The sequence below is a fragment of the Xylaria bambusicola genome (genome assembly GCF_022495145.1).
Source record: "Xylaria bambusicola strain CBS 139988 unplaced genomic scaffold F5B22scaffold_52, whole genome shotgun sequence".
Taxonomy (NCBI): Eukaryota; Fungi; Ascomycota; class Sordariomycetes; order Xylariales; family Xylariaceae; genus Xylaria; species Xylaria bambusicola.
In genome coordinates, this window is record NW_025953605.1 from 224,939 (window position 1) to 240,534 (window position 15,596).

At 46.5% G+C, this 15,596-nt stretch overlaps 6 protein-coding genes across 6 annotated transcripts; 5 read left to right on the top strand and 1 right to left on the bottom strand.

The window, feature by feature from the left end:
• Positions 1–295: 295 nt before the first annotated feature.
• F5B22DRAFT_638963 (histone acetyltransferase GCN5-like protein) lies at positions 296–1,598 on the top strand (the record flags this gene model as incomplete). The annotated part of the gene is made up of 2 exons (XM_047977667.1): positions 296–490; positions 546–1,598. The coding sequence occupies 2 exons, from the start codon at positions 296–298 to the stop codon at positions 1,596–1,598; spliced, it is 1,248 nt and encodes a 415-aa protein (XP_047827098.1).
• Positions 1,599–5,269: 3,671 nt separating this feature from the next.
• F5B22DRAFT_659921 (uncharacterized protein) lies at positions 5,270–6,948 on the top strand (the record flags this gene model as incomplete). Its single annotated transcript, XM_047980240.1, has 3 exons — positions 5,270–5,471; positions 5,597–5,973; positions 6,131–6,948. The coding sequence occupies 3 exons, from the start codon at positions 5,270–5,272 to the stop codon at positions 6,677–6,679; spliced, it is 1,128 nt and encodes a 375-aa protein (XP_047827099.1). The 3' UTR covers positions 6,680–6,948.
• Positions 6,949–7,910: 962 nt separating this feature from the next.
• Positions 7,911–8,962, top strand: F5B22DRAFT_433199 (uncharacterized protein). The gene has a single exon (XM_047971775.1). It carries the CDS (start codon positions 8,147–8,149, stop codon positions 8,951–8,953), a length of 807 nt encoding a protein of 268 aa, XP_047827100.1. The 5' UTR covers positions 7,911–8,146; the 3' UTR covers positions 8,954–8,962.
• A 755-nt stretch (positions 8,963–9,717) lies between these two features.
• Positions 9,718–11,295, top strand: F5B22DRAFT_622329 (uncharacterized protein). The gene has a single exon (XM_047975947.1). The coding sequence runs from the start codon at positions 10,292–10,294 to the stop codon at positions 10,670–10,672; it is 381 nt and encodes a 126-aa protein (XP_047827101.1). The 5' UTR covers positions 9,718–10,291; the 3' UTR covers positions 10,673–11,295.
• A 366-nt stretch (positions 11,296–11,661) lies between these two features.
• F5B22DRAFT_622331 (uncharacterized protein) lies at positions 11,662–12,660 on the top strand. Its single transcript, XM_047975948.1, has 3 exons — positions 11,662–11,980; positions 12,034–12,081; positions 12,157–12,660. The coding sequence occupies exons 1-3, from the start codon at positions 11,792–11,794 to the stop codon at positions 12,214–12,216; spliced, it is 297 nt and encodes a 98-aa protein (XP_047827102.1). The 5' UTR covers positions 11,662–11,791; the 3' UTR covers positions 12,217–12,660.
• A 1,869-nt stretch (positions 12,661–14,529) lies between these two features.
• F5B22DRAFT_650345 (uncharacterized protein) lies at positions 14,530–15,427 on the bottom strand (the record flags this gene model as incomplete). Its single annotated transcript, XM_047979303.1, has 3 exons — positions 14,530–14,718; positions 14,790–15,051; positions 15,117–15,427. The coding sequence occupies 3 exons, from the start codon at positions 15,425–15,427 to the stop codon at positions 14,530–14,532; spliced, it is 762 nt and encodes a 253-aa protein (XP_047827103.1).
• Positions 15,428–15,596: the final 169 nt, after the last annotated feature.

A 15,596-nucleotide genomic window follows, 5' to 3' on the forward strand; every position in this document is an offset into this window, starting at 1 on the left:
CGGAACGAGCCTGAGAAGCAAGGCATTCCTGCCTCGTGAAAGAAAGAGGTGGCACTGACACCTACGTGGTTTAGCAGGACTAGATGGTAGGGCTTAGCGCCCGCTATGCGCCGTCTCTGGCGCTGCGTGTAAGAGCCTCGAGAGCCTGTTCCTGACAGACCGGAAGAAGCAGTGTGATTTGATTGGCCGGTCTATGAGCTGGGTCCATCACGTGATATGCAGTTTCCCAGCCATCCAACCGCGCATTTACGGCGTACATCCGCTTCTACCTAACACATCACACCAACATCAATCAATGGATCCGAACAAAGAAGAGGCGCAGTCTTTTGCGGCTGAACCCAGGCGAGATCACCCTACAGCAAAGCGCATAGCTTCAGAAGAGTTACGTGTCGACGCCGATGCTAAAAGAATCAAGGCATCCCATGATGCGCCCTCGGATTCAGGTGTTGAGCGCCCTATCATACAGCAGAGGATTCCTTTCCCAGACAAGGTTTCCCCCCTCCCCCCCCAAAACAAAGTTTCGATTAAGCCTGACCGCCTTGAAGCCCGCAGTTTTAGAAGAGCGAAATGGCGAGATCGAGTTCCGAGTCGTCAATAACGATGGCGATCGAGAATCCATGATTATTCTTACAGGCCTCAAGTGCCTTTTCCAGAAACAACTCCCGAAGATGCCTAAAGATTACATCGCACGTCTCGTTTACGATCGTACACATCTATCGATTGCCATTATTAAACATCCTCTCGAAGTCATCGGCGGAATAGCAATCCGTGAATTTCGCAACCGTCAATTTGCCGAAATTGTTTTTTGTGCAGTTGCATCCGACCAACAAGTAAAAGGATACGGCGCTCATCTTATGGCTCATCTGAAAGACTATATTAGAGCTACTTCCCCTGTGATGCACTTTTTAACTTATGCTGACAATTATGCAACCGGTTATTTCCAAAAACAAGGATTTACAAAAGAGATCACTTTAAATAAGTCGATTTGGATGGGTTATATAAAAGATTATGAAGGGGGCACACTTATGCAATGTACAATGCTTCCCCGCATCCGCTATCTTGAAGTTGGTCGTATGCTTCTTAAGCAAAAAGAAACTGTTCAAGCTAAAATTCGGCTCCTAAGCAAAAGTAACATTATTTATCAGCCGCTTCAACAATGGGCTAACGGTAATATTATACCTATCGATCCACTCTCTATCCCTGCCATACGGACAACGGGTTGGTCTCCTGGTATGGATGAGCTGGCACGAGAACCACGCCACGGACCCCATTTCAACGAGCTTCGACGCTTTTTATCTCAGATCCAATTTCATAAACAAGCATGGCCCTTCCTTCATCCGGTAAACAAAGACGACGTTACTGATTATTACGACGTTATTACTTCACCAATCGATCTATCAACTATAGAAGAAAAACTTGGGACCGATGCATATACCACTCCAAAAGACCTCATCAACGATCTTAAATTGATGTTTAATAACTGTCGTCAATATAATGATGCATCGACGGTATATAATAAGTGCGCAGTTAAGCTGGAGAAGTATATGTGGGGTCTGATCAAAGAGATACCGGAGTGGTATGAGTTACTTGAGGAGTGAATGGTACTGGCACCTCTTACCTTTCTTTCTTGGTTAACACTCGCTAATTTTCTTCGTCACCGGATTGAAGATGAAGAGTGATATGCCGATCGTCAATATCAGCCCCATGGGTTAGACTCTATTGTACGTGTGGTAAAGGTTTATGAAGGAAGCTCTATTGTTAAGCGCCTAAATCGCAAATGGTCATCTACGTCGCAAACGGCCAGCGGATGTATAACTGGGAACGTAAGTAAGTAAGTAAATTAAGGCATATTGTTTCGAATGTAACTCATATGACTGACTGGAAGCGAGCACTTAAAAGAAAGCTAAAGTATATAGGTATGTACGTACAGTGAAGGGAGTTGGTGAGGTTGTGTCATTTCGAGAGGAGGGATTTATCTACTGCACGAGCGGGTGAGTGAGTACCGTAAGAGGGGCTTAGGTAGGTAGTCCATGATAGAAGCTTTTTTGGTTGTAGCTAGGGTTGTTTGATGGAAAAAGTGTTTGCTGTGTGGGTGTCTTCGTGGAGGTTTACTTGGATGATCTGGATTTCTAATTCATTACGACTTTGTAAATGCTTTTGGTGGGAGAATGGTAATGGTAATAGTGGTTGGATTCGGCTTGGGCTGACTTAACTTGCTTTGTTGTATGTATAGGGCTTGGATGGTTATTTTATTAGGCGTGGTTTAAATGGTGTAAGTATGAAGGTTGGTTTATAAGGGGAGTATGTACATATATGTGTGTGTATATTTTAAAACAGCGTTATTATTATTGAGCTAGTTAGGCAGTTTTGGGTGAAATATTATTTCATTTTAAAAGAATTTGGGTTAACTTTTCTCTCTCGGAGATGAATGATGCGTAACAACCTATGACTTTGCATCTGGGGGAAGTATATATGCTTGGCTGAAGGAAGGAAGTTGAGATTGCAACAGCCACTCGGGGCAGATGTGGTGCGGCTCTTTCGTCTTTGTAATATTTACATACTTCCCGGGCTGTATTTTAGAATGACGCATTGATTTCGTCTGAGACTTGGGGCGGGGGTTGCAGAGAATGTATGTTTCTGTAGAGGATTTGAAGCACGAGGTTGAGAAGCGAGGGAGAGTGATGATCTGATCAAGATTGAATGCGTGGGGTCTACCTACCTACCTACCTGTGATTCGTGAATACGGACTGCTTCGAGAGCGTCAAGATGATGAGTGCTTAAACGAATCACGCGGATTGATTACTGTGGGAATGGAAAGGGCTAAGTTACCTTTATTTGCTCAGACCAGGATTGACTGTCGAGGAGTTGAGGTTTTGATACTGATTTCATATATCAATGTTCCGACTGTCCAATAAATGATCGTCGTTGTTTTATATATTGCCCGCATGGCGCCGAGCTTTTCGTCACGGATAGTGCCGTGCATATATATTATGTATTTCCGGAGATCGGCACCGGGTATGTATATCCTACTTATGCTTGGAGAGGGAAGACTATTTGGGTTTTGGGTATTGATTTGACTCGAATGAAGATAGATGGAAGATGCGCGTATATACCCGAAGTAAAGGTCAACTGAGAAATAGCGCAGAGTTTAGTCGACAGAGCATTAGATAGATAGGTTCGACTCGCTCAAAACATGGTAGAATTTCGGTAGTGTTGTGATGCCCGTGATGTGCAAGAATCGGCGCAGCAGCAGCAGCGATCTTGCATGTAACATTTGCGTGTCATATATGATATTATATGATCTGCAGGTGAGGTATATATGTGAGTTGGGCTTGGTTCCTACAAGCGCTCAAACGTCACTCGCTTTTTGGGCCAATTATGTCGTGTGCTTATAGATTCAATTAATATACCTGATTCGATGACACTTATAGTACTATAGATAGCAGTCTTAGTCACGGATCCAAAGATAAGAACTGGCGGAGGCGGAGTTGTTGGAGGAGTGTTTTATTGCTGTTTGGAATGAGTTAGCGTAGGCAGCGAGTTTCAATCGCGGTGTACACTACATCGGAGCACCTTCTCCTGACTACCTAGGTACCTACCTAAGAATTGTATGCAGATTGTATGTTGTACTCCTAGTTATTTAGTAATAACATTAGTGGTACGATATGTATTTCCGTTGTGGAATTCATATGGGTGCTCTGGTGTGATAAAATCAGTACCTGGTGTCGTGATAGGGATACTAATACCCAAAGTCTTACAAGAGCCGGCTGGGTGGTAAAGCTCCTTATTTGTCCACAGCACGTTGTCTGTACCCAGGCACTGGGCCCGATCCATGGTGCAATGTTACGATGTTACGATGTTACGATGTTTAAGGTTAATTGCCTCTCTCACACCTCTCGTCCTCTCGAGATCCTTGCCACTCGACCCCTCCACACACTGGGGATTGGAAGGGGATTGGAGCTCTGTTGGAGGACCTGGAGGAGGCGCCGTGATAACCGACCGCCCAGGCACGCGCCACGACCCCCAATTGAAGCGGCGGCGGCGGCGCTGTACATTAGCGGGGCTTTACCTTCACCTAGGTACCTAGGTAGGTACCCACCCAAGGCAGCCAGGGGTAGGTACCTCCCCCAGTACTGCCCCAGTAACTCTTAGGTGGCTGTTAGGCGGCTGTTAGCACCTTTCAACCCCCTCCAGCCCCAATAGGGCCCCCCCAGGACACCCCCGTCCAACTTCCTAATTGATCGTCTTCTTGCCAAAACCACCCTCGTTCGTTTCGACCATGCATATTCCCGCGTCGCAGTCGGCTTCACTCCTTCGATTTCCCTTCTGTTAACCCAATGCTTCCCATGCTCTTATTCTTACCCATTCGACCTGTGACCTGTGTTTGGTGGTGTTGTTTGCATGCGGCCGCGACCAATTGGCACGTCAATTGCCTGTTTCTCGATGAAGCCCAACTTTAAATGAGACAGAGCTCCATCTGCCCCTATTCGCCCGACTCTGTACCCGCTCGCTCATATTACATAGTACTTACTTGCCTAGCGTAAGCTCACATGCGCACCTGGCCACTTCCGTCCAACAGTCCTCTCAGCTTCGATATTCATCATCGCCGTCCAACTTGCGACCGTTACAGACACCTTGGAAGCCATCATCACATCTGGACGGCAGAAACGGAGCTTCTTGGGGGGGAGCCGGCTGGGTTTTCGTAGGCATTTCCTGCCTCTGAGAGCAGCCTCTCTTCCCATCTCCCTCACTGCTCTCTCACTGCTCCCTACCTAACCACTCGACGACTCCTTAAACTGATTGCACTGTTGCGACAAACATCAATTCCTTAACATTCCCCAGTTCTTTTCACACAACGCGCTCGGCTCATCCCGTCAACGTCATTCACAGCCTCCTTTGATCATTCAACGTCTCAGCGCCACGTGCTTACTTCGATACTATTTTTATTACCCACCCGGAGTACTTTCTATCAACTCTCACACCTGGTGCCCCAATATTTAGGTACCCATTGGGTGTGACACCCCTCGTATCATATCTCATTATCCCATATTGCGTTACTTCTCTCATCATACTTGCGCTTGTATCATTCGTTGTGCACCTTCCCTCGTGCTGGGTGACGACAGGATCACATCACACCGGGCAGCTGTATATCGCGCTTATTGTTGCCCAATATCTAGGCGCTCAACATACATCACTTCGTTGCCTATTTTATGTAAGCAATTGTTCTTGTGCATCCTGACAATCGTCATACTTACTTCTCCTAGTTATCATGTCGTTCTTTCACGCACTTCAGTCCCTGGTTTTTTACGTGGCCGCTTGCTCGCCATGCCATCAGACATTACATCAGCGTCGCCTCAAGAAAGAGGCTAGAAGGCAGCGTGAGGCACAACAGTTGGAACACGCTATACCGGGGGGTTACAATCAGCCAGAACCTTTCAAGACCAACCCTTACTGGTCAGAAGAGATCAGCAGTATGTAGCCTTGACTGCTCTCCTTTCCCCTCCCATATCTCCATCCCTCACACTCAATCTCGTGATACCCTTACCTAGGTATAGATACTGGATACCCTGAATTTTACTGACCCTGCAAATGACAGTGGGGCCGCATCTTGAGCGCAAGAAATACAGAAATCCCAGCCAACGACGCTTGGCCAGTTCTGGCGGTGAATCTGTCAGCGTTGGTGGTAGTAGTATTGCTGTAAATCACACCTCGAATACTATCACCACCACCACTACAAAGTCGGTATCCCTGACAAGTCATATCCTCGTTGTAACCTCTGGTACTGACAGTACGAACAGTGACACTATCTCTCGAGCAAAGGAAAACGAGAAGCCTAATGCGAGCATTGGTGGGGTAAGCGTTGTTACCATCACCAACCTGGATGCTTCGTCGCGTAGAAGTGAGAGTGGGTATGAATTATCTCCTGTCACAACAACTGACATCCCGCATGATTGGAATCATAGGCGCTATCAGGTCAGTGGTTTTGAATTTCTCATCTCCCTGTTTGACTCATGTCAAAAGGAGGGGTACCTTTTCAAACAAGGGCTTCCGTTTTTCCATGAGGAAGCTCTTGCAATGTTCCAAGTGCCTTGTCATAGGTGGTGATTACTGACTCATTCTTTCTGAGCAGAGAGAGGATGAAGAGCTATGGGGATCAGAGCTGTCTCGAACTGGCCACAAGCTGATGGATGCGATTAAGCACGCGGGATCATCAGCTGGTCGCTTCCTCGAATCGAGCTTAAATAAGGATGCCAGACAACTCAGCGATGACGAGGATGAAGGAAGCCGCTATTTTCTCCCTGTTAACCCGCCAGTTAATGATTATCACCCGCCCATTGTGCGACGACACGACCTCAAGGGCACTGTTCGATGGATGGTACAACCACCACCTCCAGCTAAACTCATGGAGGGGAAAGTTCCAGTGAGTCGCGGCAGTTCGATAGCAAGCCGACATACCACCGCAAGCCGGCGTACCGCAACATGGGATAGATCTATGGATGGGGGTATGCCAGTCAGTCGCGGTAGCTCGACAAGTAATTTAAGCCGGCACCCTACACACTCTAACAAAGTAATTGACGGTGTTCCTGTCTATGGCAGCTCGGCGAACGATCTAAGCTTATACACCACACCGGAGGATGACAGGAAAGCAGAGGATACGGCTGTCGAGATAAAATTATAGCGACAGCTCCGTTATGCACGAAGTCTACCAAGAAATTGATGGTAGTTGCGAGAATGTCGCCATGAGTCATTGTCACCAATCAGGGTCCGAACGATAGGTGTTCTACCTTCTTATAACGCCTGAAGTATTCGGGAAGCCACCAAAGATGCCAAGGGATCACATATCCACTCTGTCTGGGTTCGAGAATGAGCAGCAGATAGGATGATGCGATTGATGCTATACTGGAAGCTACCAGTGAGTAGTTCCGAGCTACAGATTACGCAGCTTTGTGTGGCCGTTGCTCATGAAACGTGTCTCAAATCTAACTCGTGGGTTAGTATCATTTACCCAGATGCCTTTACATGGTACCTGGGATGGCGAAGAAGGATTGCGACTCATCGAATTGATTGTCCTTTGAAACCCAAAAAAATGTAGATTCTTGAAGTCCAATCAAGGTTTTTGTTGGACATAGAGTCTTACGTGCTTTCATGCCTTGGTCAATTGTTTGGATTAGGGGGGGCTCACGATCACTGCTACAATACCTGACGGAGCTAGCACTACCACGTTGGAACTCTGATCTGTCATCAGGTCCGCCTGCAATGCTTCCTGGCGGGGGAGTCATGAGCGTTATCGGCCAACAACAGAGGAACAGTCAACTCTCGTCAGGTATAGTAATTGTACACAAAGCCCCTATCACCATAGGTCTCTCTTTGAGTCTGATAACGACCCCGTTCGCCTGTGGACCGCCAACATCCGTGTCACTCTCTACCTCTGGCAACTTTCATATATATGCACGACGAGTGCAAAATTTCTGCTCAGTCTTGGATAGACCGCAAGCAGAAATTCATCGATCGGCGACATTCTCGACTGGTCCCTCAAGTGGGGTCGGCAAGTTTTCTGATAGACTTCGGACCGGTCTCCTTAGTCCAGTAGGGACTTCATTTTGTAAATCTGGGAATTTGGGACTGCGTAAAATCGAATTAGACAAGGGAAAAGGGAAAAGGGAATCAGCATAATGGTGTTTGGTGTATTGGAGCACTGGCATTTTGGTTGGACACATTCTAGAAGCGAATAAATAAAATCATTCGAGGGAGAAGGATCTCCAATTCTACCATTGCCCACCCCTCACTACCTGATGCCGGTCGTGGCACCGAACTCGCAGCTCCGATCGGTCGTTGTGGGTTCGATCGAAGACGGTATGACAACACTTTTGCTTTTTGGGACGCCGAAGACAATGCGTTCCGTCAGCATTCTAAAATTCTAAGCCCGCCTTTATTAAGCCACCCCCGAAATACCCCAGATCATAGCGTTCTAAGCAAATTATTTAACCCACCCACGGCCCGCTTCCCTGACTCGATCTCAACTAAATCTATTATCGTACAATTACCCTAGCCTAAGGTTAAAAATAAATCCCCTTACCTAGGTATCTAACGCTAGGTGCTACTATCTAAATTACTCCGCACGCCACTCGCCCTCCCGCCCGCCATCATGGCCCAACAATACGCAACCTACCCCAGCCTGCGGGGCAAAACGGTCCTGATCACCGGCGGCGCCGAGGGCATCGGGGCGTCGTGCGTCGAGAACTTCTGGCTGCAGGGCTCGAAGGTCGTATTCCTGGATATATCGACCTCGTCGGCGGAGAAGCTCCTCGCCTCGCTCCGCTCGACGTATCCGGAGAAGAGCGAGACGCCGCTCCCGCGCTTCATGCAATGCGACGTGACGGACCTCGATCGCCTGCGCGCCTGCGCGGAGGACGTCGTCGGGGCAAACGGGGGCGCCGTGGACGTGCTTCTTAACAACGCCGCGTCGGCCGGCGCGTCCACGCGGGTCCCCACGGAGGAAGTCACGCCGGCGTCGTGGGATGCCGACGTGAACGTCAACTTACGGCATCAATTCTTCCTCACGCAAGCCGTGGTACCGGGCATGCGGTCCAAGGGCCGCGGGAGCATCATCAACATGGGGAGCATCACGTGGAGCATCCCCGCCACGGGGCTCCCCGTGTACACGCTCTGCAAGGCCGCGATCATGGGCATGACGCGGACGCACAGCAAGGAGTTCGGGAAGTGGGGGATCCGCGTGAACAGCGTGATGCCGGGGGCGATCGCCACGCAGAGACAGATCGACGAGGTGCTGACGGACGAGTATCGGGTTGAGGTCATGGCTGCGCAGACGATTCAGAGGGATCTGAGGCCCGACGAGGTCGCGAGGGTGATTCTGTTCCTGGCGAGTGACGATTCGAGCGCGATTACGGGGAGTAGTTATGTTGTTGATGGGGGGTGGGTTAGTGATCCGTGAGGGGAGAATGCGTTTTAAGGGGGGGGGAGTGTGGGGATGGATTGGGTAGAGGATAGTTTGGAGGGTTGCTTTTGTGTTTCTTGGGATGCGGTATGCTGGGTATCTCAGAGCGATATAACTATAATAATTGTTGAGGTTAACTGTCTTTTATAGCTAGTTGTCTGTCAATAGTGTAGTTCTGTAAGTAAGAGTGAGCGACTGGTTGAAGTTTAATTAGTATTTTGGGACCGGGAGATATGGAAGCTTCTCCTATAACTTCCTGGTTATTCGTTTATACCTTTACCCCTCGAAAATTCCCTTTATTTATAATGAGGTTATTTCTCTTCCTAAAATGGTACGCAGGACTGTCAAAAACTTTGCTGCATTGCGATATGAGACATTTGCGGCTTCGTGTGGTTGACTCTATCGAGGCCGCCTAGGTTGGCTGCCACCTTGCCTCAAAGGGAGGTGTTTCCTTAGATAGAGGTGAGGTTGGTAGCGATATTCTAAAGGACGCTCGGGTACACTAGTTTGGCGTATACAGACCTTTTGGTTATTGGCCTAGCAGTTAACGGGCTGCCGTTATGACAGAATTGCATAGATCGACTCCATTTCGAGATCTCAGTCTGCATCGCTTATCGCTTCAGGGGAAAATTCACCTTCGAGTATTTAGGTATAGGTGCACAGAATTTATTGGAGCGCCGATAGAGCAATTGCATATTTTCACTAGAGTGTCAATAGCCACGCATTAGATGCCCGAATCCTAATAACATAGGTAATCATGGCCCGTATGAACTGACAGCAAGCGTTTGGGCTGATGTGCGTATGCTTATCCTTGTCTATGCCAAGCAACTTCCGCTTAGGCCTTGTCTGGGACTGCTATTACCCCTCGTTCTCTCACTTACTATCTCTACCTAGTATCTAGTCTATGAGCATAGGCAGTCACGGATTCTACCCTTTATGTAGTGCTTCATTTCTTTATGGCATATCCTGCTTCAGGAAAAGGGAATGGAGAGGCTCTGTAGCTATCTTCTACAGTGCGGAGAAATACTTGATAAGCTCAGCTACTCGAGCCCCACCCACTGCTTATGACATAAATCAACGATATCACAATCGCCTGGATATATTGCCCAATCAACCGCATTATATTAATATAGACCCAACGGCATCAACTGGGTATTAGATGTCATGTGTTGGGGCTATGCAGTACCTCTCCTAGGGCACATTCGTTGATGGGAGTTGGGAGCTTATCAGAAATCTCATGCTTTCTCGCGAGTTCCCCCTACGATTCATGCTGAAACAGATGAAAAGATTCGATGCCATTGTTCTCTTACGATAGAAGCCTCATTTCTTTTCATTATGTTTCTGATTAATTACGGGCACAGGATAAGAAGAAACATTCATCTCAGAAACCGTGATAAAGGCCAAACTCAAACCCTGGAATTCGGTCTTAACCCCTTTATAGCTGAGTTAGGCAGCAATAGTACTCCAGCGAACCCTGACGAATCGTCATGTCAAGCCTCCACTCTCGACAAATCTCCCATTTTGTTGCCACCCTTAGTACATGGTGATACGTATATGAGAGAGCTATGGAATATAGCATATGAAAAGCTTCGAGTAGATGATGAAGCCCTCATCCTTGAATATGAAGCGAAGACCTGCGGAGATATGAGCAGTGGCATTATCTCGGTAGTTGAGTACAAGCCCAGGCTGCAAGATCGCACACATGCGGCCCTCTAGTACAAGATGAAGGAGGCGAATGATGCTACGTGGAAGTTGAAGTTCGGTAGTACAGAAGTCCAAATCCAAGATGTAGTAAAACCTGTCCTGGGTATTGTTACTTGAGCAAACTACTTCATGAGCTATATTGCAAGTAGTAATCCCTATGCCTCGCTTGCATAGATGGGCGTCAGTGTTCTATTGCCAGTGAGTTAGACTTCCATAATTATGTGCAATCAGAAATTTAAGATCATTCGTTTGATGTCTCCAGATCTTCCTAAACCCTCTCGAACAAATTGGCTCCCTCGTAAACGGTCTTGATTACATCTCGTCTCTAATAACTCACAGTCATATGTGAGACGGCCTATATATGAGGCAGTACGAGCCAGAAGCTAGCACACAGAAGCATGTTGGAGGAGGAGAATGCGCGAATTATGTGCAACCCCTGTGTCCAACAGGAGTGTACCGGTTGCTATGTAGCTGAAAGATCTGCCCGGGGGAGCTTTAAGATAGTGTTTTTGAGAGATAGCGAACTTGGCAACGGAGGAGTGGTGTTTGAAGTTACGATCAGCCATGCTCAACGGTGGTAACAGATGGTCCGTATAAGAGGTGCCGGCAATGAAATGGTTAGAAGGTTGAAAGGGGCTGTGAGTCTTCGAAAGAAGTAGCTATAATCCGGACAGTTCATCTGTAGAATAAGATACAATAGACCTGGGTCGTGACGTGGAGGGCCTGGTATACCGGCAGCATGTTATGAGTCTTACATCTCCCTAGCTGGCACCCTACCTTCTCCCTTTGATACTCGTGTTCAGCGCAAATCGTATGATCAGCAAACACCAATCAACGTAATACGAAGAGTACCTTGGCCTACCAACTACAAACGTACACGTTGCGCCCCTTATTTGTGAAACTGCACCCCCTCTGCGCCTCCGGTAAGGGGTTCATATTACCCCACTCATCTTGTTTGTTTTTTCACATATGTTAAGGAAGATAACCTGAAGAGATTCCTCCTAGAATTGTTTGGGTGGGGAAATCATGGCTGTCTGCAACATTATGGGCAACCGACACTCCCTTACTTACAGTGACTCTGCCGAAATTTGTCAGGGCGTGGCTTAAGTAAGCCGATACTGTACGTATTTAATGGACTCGCTCGATTGTCTCGTTCCCCCATTGATCCTCTTCATCATTCCGCAATACATGGTTCAGCTCATAAACGCTATTTGTCTCGCAACTACCCAAATGCCAACAATAACTCTTCATTCCAAATTTGCCAGTCCCACCACCTTATCAATGGCGTTAACCGAACTGGTTGGGGATTTTGAAGTGCAGGCAAGTGATACTCTAGAATTACGCGCGGTGCTCGATAAGCTAACTTTCTCTAGTTACGCCAAAATGTTTACTATATAAGCTCAACGAAGGATATCAGTAGAGTATGTACCCAGCCTACCCTCCGCGTTGATTTTCAGGAGTAGAGAGTATCATATAGACGCTCATAGCTTCACTAGGACGAGCTTATACGGACTTGTGAGAGGATGCGGATGAGATCTATTACAAGCACATCATAGAAGGGTTAGCTGCAACAGATATGATGGAAGACACTATCGATTACAAAATCATGTATTATTACTTGATCTCCTGGCATGAGTACTGAATACTACGGGTCAATTTTCACGCACCTTGGCCGTTATTGGTTGTTTTGGATGAGGTATTCGTCACATGGCAACTCTTATATCATCGTTACTTGTGCATCCGGATGCAGATGGCCATTTAGGCATAGGATTTACACAGTCGCTCTCTGTTGGGATACATGTTGGACATATTTTGGATCAAATTAACACAGCCTAACCTAAGAAGTGGAATAATCTTGTAAAGCATTATCTCAGTCAGGAGGCCCAGATAACAAACAGAATGCTATAGAGATGAGCTCTAAATCGGTTGGGTGCATCTTTACTACTTTTCAGCAAGCAGTCCAGAGGATAGTACAAATTTTACACCATCATCATCGTCTCAACTTCATTCTACGAAGAGGTATACTGTATATATTAAAATTTTATTGTATACATGATGTAGATATTTGAGATAGGACAAGTCGTCGCTGATGTTCGCCGCGGGATGATTTCCATCTTCAAGTCCAAATAAATCTCAGCCTCCGCCCTTCAGATTTACTGTTCGCGCCCTAGCTTTATTCTAGAACCTATCTTCCATCAGCCTCCTCTTGAAAATTGAGGGCATGGTAATGGCAACACATCCGGTATTGATACATCGTATAGTTTCCCCCCTTACTGGAGAGCAACGGGTCCGGAATCAAAAGAGGGGTTGCAAAGTGTATAATTATAAATGGTGGGTTGTTGGCAGGTCATGCACATGATGATTATTCTTGGTTGTTTTACTAACAATCAAGTTTAAAAAGTCAAGTCATCAAGTCTATACACGCTGCCAACATCTACGTTCCTTCATCGAGCTGTTAAAGTATAATGTGGTTGAGACTACCTGTTTGCGGTACTATTAAGAGGTTAGTACCCGGTGCATTGGTTTTTACTAATACTACTAAGTAAAATGGAAGTTGTCGTAACAATCTTGAATAATCATGAATCCGATATCAACCTATTTGTCAGATATAAGCGATGGCATGTAGAATTCAGTGTATTGATTGATGATGATGATCTTGTCTGTGTGACGCGTCTGCTACGCCGAGATTTTACGAGGCCCCTTGTCTTCTTGACGTGGGTCTACCCTCAGATCCCCGTTTACCCAATATCCTGGCTTAAGATATAACCCCTTATATTTGACAGATTTAAAGGTGCGGACATGGCAACCAGTGTGTGCTTGGCAAAGGGCAAGGCAGAGGCAAGGTTAGCCGGGCAGTACTCAGCTGGTACTATCTGACGATCATCTAGCTACCGTATTACCCACACTATATACACTTATACCTAAAAACATGCTCGCGCTTACCGAGGAGTTTAACAAACTTAAGCCTAAGAGGACTAAGACTCAGCTACAGGATATTCTTAAGAAGATAGGGCGTAAGAAGGTCATTCTAATAGGGTACATGGTAAATTAGGACCCCCCTCTCCAGTGTGGACCTGGATGCGGAAAGTAAAGGCAGGTCTTAGCAAGAGTATACAGTATAGTACGTACCCTGATCAGTTGGTAACTAGATGCCGGCCATTTGGTTACTGCCTCCGCCATGGATCACGCTAACCCCATGAGGATCACCCACACCAATAGGTCAGATAATTGGATATAGAGAGGTCATTGGAACCAACTGGCAATGCAGGCAGACCAACAGACAGCCAACAGATTGAGTAAGGCAATTGGGGGCCATATTGGGTATATTCGTATGAAGCCCAACGATTATAAATAGAGGCCTGATTCCGCCCTCGAAGAGAGGTAGAGATCATGGCCTTTGAGACCCCTAATAGATTATTATGAATATACGACTGAGTTCCAAACCCTCTATAAGAGCCCTTGTCACACCATTAGAGCCATGCAGTCAATTATTGAAAGTGGGTTTACATTATGGACTTCGCTCCACTAAACAGAGCAATGAGACGTCGGCGGTGTATAACTTTGATGAAGTATAGATTGAAATAACAAATTACATAACACAATAATAAATGCTTTCGCATTGGTTGTCTTGGTTGTCGTTGTACATCAAGCGGTGGTTATCTTTATAACATCTAAACAACTTATAGCCGTTACTACTAAACCTGTTTGATTATTAGATATTATGGTTCTTAAAGTTGCGAGAGATGAGGAAAAGGAACAACTTGAGGTGAGGGCAAACGGTACTATTATTCCATAGAGAGAAATTTAAGGGTAAACTCCAGTGAATGTCTATCAGATAAATAGACGAGGATGAAAAGTGCAAAAAACGCTTACCCTTGAGGACTGTAGTCGGGAGAAGTGCTTCCGTTGCTATTGATGGTCCAATTGAACATCACGCCAGTTGGGAAGGTGACAGACTGGTTCTGTTGCTCCCAAGTATAAAACTCATCACTAGAACTAACTTGGATATAGTCTGACGAAGATGGTGCGAAATCGCAGTCGGTATCTTCAGCACAATACTATACATAGAAAAAGATTACATTTAGTATAGATTTAAATAGATTTCAGCTCCTAAGAGATATGAACATACCACAACGACGGAGTAAGAATCAGAGCCCACGCAATTCACAAGGTGAACGGAGTCGTTGTTCGGAGATGTGCTACTCGTTTGCGGCATGTCCGTACTACTAGATGAGCTTGCTTCAATCGTGTCACTGCTCTGAGGGGAGACGGCGGAAGACGTGGATGATGACTTAGTCCAAGTCATACTATTCGAGGTCGTCGGACTTGTAGCAATACTCTTGCTTCTGGATCCCGAAGTCGATGATTGTAATGCTGTATTCGATTGGACGCTGGTTAAAATGTGTACGTTAATTTACAGCTCTGAAATAACAGTTTCCTGAAGTATGACACTCACGGATCGGTTCCATCATCGGGAGGTAATTTGTGATACGCCTTTAGCACTGGTAAAGTGACTACCAGCGCTATGAGCAAGACAGCGGCGATGGCTTGAACGATGGCCTTGGTGAGTCTCTTCTTAGCTGATTCAGACCTTTCAGTTGATGAGGTACTTGATACAGATCTGGGCCTCCGCGGTGTGAGAGAACATATGCTGAAGTAGAGACTGTTGGTGTTACGATTGCCATATTCATTGTTATCCCCGAGCTGTCTGCTCTGAATGTGACTGTCTGAAATATTGTGAACCTTTGCGGGACCAGGTTGTATCATGGTCCCTATTCGGCGTGGCGAGAATATTAGAAGGAACTATCTTAATGGAGGGAAACGATAATATCTCGTACATACGCAGGGGTAAGGTGTGAACCAAAGTGAAGTAATACGTGTCTTGGAAACCGGAAATGGAATTTCCAGGAGTAATGGCCGCCGGTTGGGTTATGGG